At 35.6% G+C, this 7,937-nt stretch overlaps 1 protein-coding gene across 1 annotated transcript; it reads right to left on the bottom strand.

Annotated features, from left to right (window-relative positions):
* On the bottom strand, positions 1-3,564 carry LOC103459550 (uncharacterized). The gene is made up of 5 exons (XM_008401198.3): positions 3,350-3,564; positions 2,945-3,262; positions 2,768-2,858; positions 571-640; positions 1-214 (listed from the first exon to the last, which is right to left on the bottom strand). Exons 1-5 carry the CDS (start codon positions 3,450-3,452, stop codon positions 116-118), a joined length of 681 nt encoding a protein of 226 aa, XP_008399420.1. The 5' UTR covers positions 3,453-3,564; the 3' UTR covers positions 1-115.
* Positions 3,565-7,937: the final 4,373 nt, after the last annotated feature.

The following is a 7,937-nucleotide window of genomic DNA, read 5'->3' as shown; positions in this document are numbered from 1 at the left end:
TGTTGTTGATTTGTGACTTTTTTATTGACATGTTAAACATCTCCTTGGTTAAATAATAATAGCAATGTCCTTCAAACCGGGTATTTTTCTTCAAGTAAATTAAAGAGGTCTGAGCTCAGACTTGACCATATACAGAATTCAGTCTTTCCATGTAGTCTCTTCTGTGCTTTTTGCTCCTCCACTGACCTGTACCTTCCAGCTGATCGTGGACTTCCTGCAGCAAAAAGACAGAGTCGCAGTTAAAGGTCAGAAGAGCCAAACAGCGGAAGTACGCAGAAAGCAGAAGAACAAGTAATCACGCTGTTTATTAGACAAGAGTACAAGCACTGATAAAATATGACTAGGTCAGCGGTCAGAGATGACTGTAAAAAAACATTACGCTTTTCTGATGAGTTGTGTTTGTCTGGAGAAGTAGTCATACTCATCTCTGTAGCTCTGCCAATTATCAGTACAAGCAGACAAAAACGGTCCAATAAAGACGGAAGTGAGGTCGGTAGCTTCAAATACACTTTAGTCTCCAAGTCAAAAAGGCCGAAATAAAAGTATGCAAATCACAGAAAATGTTCTGACCTGTCCTCCCAATTGAAGCTGAGTCTGGTGTTGGACTGGTTTCCGTCTTTCTTTTCTGGTGCCATATTTTCTGCAGAGATAAAACAATAACCATTAATCTTCATAACTATTCTGGTACTACTTTGTAAAAGAGACTAACAAGGTCAGGTAACATGTTGCACAATAAGGCTATTTTAAAATTGCTGGCATTCACATAGTAATAGATGTAATAAGTCAGATATAGCACAAAAAAAAACCTTGTCCACAAAGCATCCAGATGGTTCATTAATTGTCAGATTCTAATATCTGATTTCTAGTTCTGAAAATTACAATCACATGACTGTTCAAAACCCTATGCAGAGCTGGAAAGAATAGCTATAAAATTTACTCAAGTAAATGTAAAAATGTATTTGGTAAAAATGTTTCTTAAGTAGTGAGTACTTGAGTAATTGTGTTTAATCTGATTTAATTTGTAAAATTGATGTAGTTATACAGACACAATGTAAAATTCAGTGAAGAAACCTAACAGTGCAAAGTGTTATAGTGACCATATTTGCTATTTCCTCTAATGTCAGGATTGTTTTGGAGATTTGTTGTTTGATTCTGTTACCTCCCTCTTTTATCCTGGGTTTCTGGTCTGGATTCCTGTTTTTGTTTGACTCTGGTTCCCTGTGGTTTCATTGTAAGTTTTTTTCATCATTTTCTTTTACTAAACATTCTTCATCTAAAATCTGCCTCCATCTCTCCTTTCTGCATTTGGATCCACCATCAAACCTAAATCATGACATGTACCTTTATTTGATCTTCAAAGGGAACACCAGGCTCAGGAGACAGAAAATAACAGGACAATAATATTTGTTTACAAACCAAAAGTCTCACCAGACATTTGTGTCTGAGGCATTTTTAATTAATGTTTACGCATGTCATTCAGTGACATGCAAAAAAGCTGATTGGAGTAGCCAGAAATTGTACCTGACAGTAAAGTTACTTTTATATATTACTCAAGTAAAAGAAAAAAAAGTACAGAAAAAATACTCCTAAGTTATGTTTTTTTTTCTAAAAATCTTCAAAATGAGTCTTCTAGTTGTCTTCCTTTTAATTATATTGACATTTTGTGTTCTCAACTACACATGCAGTCATATTCAATAATTAGATCATGTGATGATTATTTTCATGTTAAAAGTACATATATTTTTCACTAAGCCCATACTGCTGTATTAGTTTTTTGTTAGTCTGATGTAATACTCTAATCTTATCTTAAATACATTGATTCTGATATTACAAGGAGCAGCTGTATAATTTCTAGTGATGGACAAGAAATACTTTTTAGTAAGCTCAGTAAAAATAATCAAATTTGACATATTCTGACTTTGAAAAGTACCGTACAAAATGCAGACTCACCAAAATTAAAAAACCAAAGCTGTGTTTTATGGTGAATATAGTTAAAATATATTCTGTGTTTTTAAAGTGTTTAAGAAATATGATGCAAAGTTTTTACAGTGAGCCACAAACAAATATTAAACATAAAAGAATTTCAGTTTTTTGTGCAACATAAACTGGATATGTTTATGTGAGTTAATCAAGAGCTTTGACAAAGACAAGAAAATGTAATGTTAATAGATAATTCAAAAAAGGTGTTTAAAAATAAGATATTTATATTTGATATATTTTCAATATATATCCTATGCAATGAGAATAATATGAAAAATAATACGGAACCAAGATGTTCTGAGTGAGATGTCACAAAAAACACAACAAATACTAAATAAAAAAAGAGAGAAATCTATGTTAAAATAATTTCTCAATGTTTTTTCTGGCAGTGCTTGTTCCATTATTGTCACGTTCAACATTTTAGGGCCTTCATGATCACATTATTGCACCTTATCAATGCATTTTTTAGGCATCCTTTACCTAAAGAGAAGACACCCACCAACAATCTAATTTTCAGAAATGGCAGTTTTGATTTTGTTTTGTTTTCTTCTGAAATGTCTTTGTAAAAAGATAAATAAATTTAAAAAAAGTTAAGCAATTTTTACAGTCAAACTATCTGGTAAACAACCAGGACGGGTCAAAAGAAACAAGATTATTTATATATAATATACTGATCATATCATTATAGTGACATCAGCTGTGCCAGTAATGCTTGTAGCTCTTAAGGAAAACAAAACAAAGTGAAATTTGTGTGCTTGTTGCAAATCTAGAATCAAATATCACTCACCTGCAGAGGCAGACAGTTAATGCTGAACAACATAAAAACAATCCAAAGGCAGATGGTAGTGTGAATATAATGTACTGTGGTGAACTGGCTCCTAAAAAAGATTATCAACACGGCACATAAATTAAATTTAAATTTTACAGTGTGTGTAACAGAAAGGGCCAGTAAAAGCTTACATACCGTTTTGATTTTCAGGAACTGTTACGTTCCATGACATGTTGTGAAGGCCTTTTTTCTGAGTTATATGACAAGTATAAAGTCCTGCATCATCATGCTGAGCATTATCAATACCGAGTGTAGAAGGAATGTTTGTGTCTATTCTCAGTCTGTGAGAGGAGAAATTTGAAAAAGTTTGATTACTGGAGAAGGAGTACATAAAAACCCATCTGTCTTTGGTCCAGTTGATCAGTGTTGCATTTTTGTTAGATATATTGCAAGTGAGCAGGACTGAGTCTCCTCTGGACACCAACACATCGTAGTGGCCTGCTGTAGCGGTCGCTGACATTGAAGGGAATTGAAAAAAATAAATTAACAGGACATCCTAATTTAAGAATCTTGCATAACAAATACAAATAGTCTCTGTACCTGCAAATACGTAGGTTGTCTGTAACAGCTGACTGAAGAGCAGAGCAGCTTGCTTCAGGCTGAACATTATGACCATCAGACAGTGAAAGACTAGCTGGAACATTACTGCCTGCCTTAAATGTTGTTGCGGAGGAGGTGCTGAGAAAAGGAAGTGGTTAGTTGCTGTTTGGCTGATCTGAAGTCAAAACTGCACGTATAATCTTGTGAGGGTTGAGGTAAAGTCATGTTCGAGTCATGTGCACAGTTCTTCAAAAATAACTAAAAACAGAACTAAGTCATTTAGATTTAGTTGTTTGTTTTTTTCTGCTAAACAAAATTGGAGTTAATTGTTCAGAAAGATTATTTTTAGTCATAAAAATAAAATTCACATGCAGAGCAACCACATAGCTGGAGTCTAGGCTCAAAAAGATATGAGAGACATCAGAGCCGCCTGGTTTAATTTGAATTTTATTACACCACGTTACAACCACTATGACCAGGTGAAGAGCCTGATTCAAATGATTAGCAGTGTTTGTTTTCTTGTCCAACTCTTTTAGATAACTTTGAAAACCTGCACTTCTGTTCCATTTTGCATCCCAGAGGTGAGGCTTTAAAAACTACATCTGCTTCAGTTCCTAATACCTAAATTAGTAAGTTTCTTTATCAAATCTGAATTTCTTTTCTGATGCCTTTCTGTCACACGAATTATGGTTAGACTTCCTGTGGGAAATGGCAAACTGTGGTACCTGGTGAAGCAACGTGAAGTTACAAGAGTGTAAACCATGACATGTGGGGTATGCATTTCTGCATAGCTTTGCAGGTGTAAGTTATGTGAAAGGTGGTTTATATTGTAAAATCATTTACATGGCTTGGCCAAGTGTTGTGGTGAAAGACTTTGTGTCTTCATTTTGTTCCTCAAATGCTTACTAGGGAGAATGTAAAGCACTCCATGTGCATATAGTGTAGAGCAGTGGGAAAGTTCTTCAAGCATTGACAAGTGTGACTTTCCACACAGCAAAAAAAACCCACAAAATAATCTTATGTATTAAGCAACTAAATAAGAGTGAAGGAAGGGGAAAAATCATTTGATCCACTCAAAGATCAGCATGCTTGATGACAAAGCTACATTTTATGATGGAGCATTCTCTGTTTTGGTAAATTTGATGTATAGGCTTGCAGGGATTTATTTAAAAAAATTGAGGCAGGTAAATTTGTTCAAATTTAGATATTACAGTTATCTGCCCAGTTTTGTTAGATCCCCATTAGACATTGCTTGCTAGAAAAAAGGCAGCTTTGTTAAGTAACGGACCACACAAGTTGTGATCATGATGAGCGTTTGGTCACATTTTGTTCTCTTCTGGTTTTGGTTACCAGTTTTATAGAATCCATTACACAAGGAGAACTATTCATTTCACTCCTTGATGATTTGATAAAATGGCTGACATACAAAGATATAAACAAACAGTGCTGGCGCCGAGTTAAATAAGCACTAGATCCCTTACCTAAGCAGACATTAGGTAAATAACTTTATTGGAAAGCACAAGCAGTAAGAAACTATCTTGCTAACAAGGATAGATTTAGCCCCGCTCTTTTAACTTTAAATCCTTTACGTTTCTTGACAGTCACTGAGTAAGTCAAGGTTTTAGCTGCATCCATAAATTTTCTGTAGGATTGATGTCTACAAAACTGCGAGGCGTCTCCAGGACCTTTAGTTTTCTTCAGCCAGTCTATTGCCTTAGCAGCATGTTTTGAATTATTCTCCAAGATGTTTCAATAAGGACCAAGTATGTCCTATCTTCTAAGAGCTGAAACTCTTCCACGTCATAATGTTTAATCTTAGCTTGCATGCAACTTTTCAACTTTCTCTAAACATGACAGGCTGAGGTCATGCCAAAGAGGTCGATCATCTGACCACAATAGTTTCATCACGGAATCATTTAACGTTCACTGGCAAACTGTAGAAGAGGCCTGAGGGACAAACAAACACACAGATGGAAACATTTTCAAATTGTTTTTCTCTTTCGATCTGTTGACTGAACAGATGGACTGACTGCACCGACGACTGATCTTCTGGATTATATTTTCACATATTTTGTTACTTTTAAATTGGTTTGACAAGACTTTGTGCGAAAAATTGGACAAAATGCTTTTCAGAACACCATTATGTAAATCCAGCAGAAGCTGACAGAGTGGTTTCCCACAGGTTTTCATCCTGAATGGACTCATTATGACCAGCCTGGGGCCCATCGGGGTAAATTTGCACCTGGTGTTTTGGGGATGAATCAGGGGGATTTGGTTAATCATTATGGTATGAGTAAGTTGTTTTTCTTTTTGACAGATGACTGGTATGTCCCTGTGTAATATGTATTTCAGGCATTCCGCATGGAGAAACTGGTTGCATATGTGCCAAGAGCGAGTTTTTCTGTACAAAAAATATTTATATCAAACACAGATAATCCAATCAAACACAAAATGCAAGGAAAAACATTATCCAAACCAACATGTCCATATGTGAAAACATTGAATCCTTAAAGGTTTTGGGTAACTTTTATTTAAAAAAGTATGTTGTTTTTTGTTTTTTTTTTACATTTGTTATGACAGTATTAAATTAAACATGTAATCTGTGAACAAAAAAAAAGCCTTCTCCCTGTGGTCCTGCTGCCATCTTCACAAAGGAGGACCTTGTTAACACTGTCAATCATACTCATATACACGCTGCTCACACCCTGACTCTTGTTCTCTGTTTCTCTTCGTCTCCTTCCTCAAAGTGGAGTTTACTGTGACGGTGGCACCTGGCAAACATGGCCACCAAAGACAGTTTTCCTGTAATGCTAACTTGTTTCTGTACCATCAACACAGCTGCAGCAAACCGGCAATCTTAAGCAGCGCTTACATTAGCATGTTTGACAGTACTAAGATTCGGATACTGGCTCTGATTGGTTGTTTCTGACCAAGCAGTGTATTGCACATGACAGCAGGATCACAGGGAGGAGGCAGAGGAGCTAGACTTTTTTTTAAACAGATCTCTTTCATGTTATATGTTGTGAAAGTGTCAACAAATATGTAAATATTTTTATAATTTACCTACTACACCTTTAACAAGTGTTGCAACTAAATTTTTTTTTCAGTTTCAGTTGCCACATTACCGTCAGACATTACGAATAATTAAAAAAAAAAACATTACTGAAGTAGTACCTGTTTAAGTACATAAAGTAGTAGGTTGACAGAAAAACAACAGTTTCGCCAAGCTTAGGAAATTCAAGAGTAGATAAGAAATATGAAATAGTTTCAAGAATGTATCGATGTGTGTGAGGTTTTATTACACTGCACCTGACAATGAGCTAAACCCTAGTATCTGTTCTCTGTGTAGGATTCCTAAAAATGTGTAACCACGAAGGAGATGGTATTTAAAAAGCCAGAAGATAAAATGTAAAGGTCGGCTTCAGTCACCTGTATGTCTTTGTGCACAATAATCCTCTAGTAAAGCTCTAATGAAGCTCTAGTGCCATGATATGGGCTAAAAAAGGACAGATACTAGAAACAGCATCTGTCCTATATAGAAGTGGTTTCTATTCAGTACATTTCTCGTTTACTCATTGCCCACACAGACATATTGTCTCACAAAAAGCCCACAGAAAATGTCAAAGAACAGGAAAAGGAAACTCACGTGTGTTGCAGGGGCTTGAGTCAAAAGTCACCCATTAACTGTTTGCAACACACATCGTGAGGTTTCCATTAGAAATCTTTGTTGTAGCATTATTAACAGAAAACTGTGGTAAGTGACAGTCCGTAGCAATGAGATTTCCATTTGAAAAATGACCTGTGAAGAGGAACAGGTTGAGGTAATATGTGACCAAAGGTGGTTTAATAAAACAGTAACTGCAATTTTACCAAGTCTTACTTTTTTATCAAAGGCTTACACAGGTGGGTTTATTTCATATATAATGAATGTACACAGGCATGAAAAAAGGAGAGAAAGAGGGAGAAAAAGGTGGAGAAAATGCTTTAAGGGAAAGGAAAAAGGAGTAGAGGAGAGAAAGAAGCATAGAGAAGGCATAAGTCTCTTTGCTAGAAGTCTGCCTCTAGACCTGCAGAGAGAGAGAGAGAAAAAAAACTATGCAAGAAACCACAATAACAAACAACATATACACATATACTTGTAGGTCAGAACATTACATTTTAGTGCCTTCTGATCCAATCACCTACTTCCACATATCTGCAGTGTCCCCTACATTACTTATAGCAAACTGCAAATGCGGCTTTCTTTCAAAAATTGCTTTCTTCTTGCCTCTCTTCATGAATAACTAACAGACTATTAGTCATGGCCTCAATAAATCTCTTACTAACTATTATGAGGAGTTTTCCTGTTGTGACAATCTCTTCTTCATGAGTGAATATTTTGTTAATAATTAATAATTCAATGAAAAATGTTATGGTTAAATTATTTCACCAAGTTGTGAGTATGAACTTGATAACCAATGTTGCTCTATTTAAAGGGTGATGGTAAGCATCAGCGGGTTGCTTGTCTCTGACAAACAGAAAACTTGTTTCAAAGTGTGCCCTTGAGTGTGAGTGTTGACTAAGACCCATCTCTCTGCAAATACACGTG

The sequence above is a fragment of the Poecilia reticulata genome, chromosome 2 (genome assembly GCF_904066995.2).
Source record: "Poecilia reticulata chromosome 2, P_reticulata-male-v2, whole genome shotgun sequence".
In the NCBI taxonomy this organism is placed as follows: domain Eukaryota; kingdom Metazoa; phylum Chordata; class Actinopteri; order Cyprinodontiformes; family Poeciliidae; genus Poecilia; species Poecilia reticulata.
Note: the sequence above shows the minus strand (reverse complement) of the source record. Positions and strands in the feature narration are given on the sequence as shown.

What these genes read in the sequence shown, in the direction of transcription:
- LOC103459550 (XM_008401198.3), bottom strand. Translation starts at nt 3,452, where the DNA reads ATGTTCCAGCTAGTCTTTCACTGTCTGATGGTCATAATGTTCAGCCTG. An exon ending in AGTTCCTGAAAATCAAAACG is followed by an intron (nt 2,859 to 2,944) that starts GTATGTAAGCTT and finishes AATCTTTTTTAG; the next exon opens with GAGCCAGTTCACCACAGTAC. An exon ending in TTAACTGTCTGCCTCTGCAG is followed by an intron (nt 641 to 2,767) that starts GTGAGTGATATT and finishes TTATCTCTGCAG; the next exon opens with AAAATATGGCACCAGAAAAG.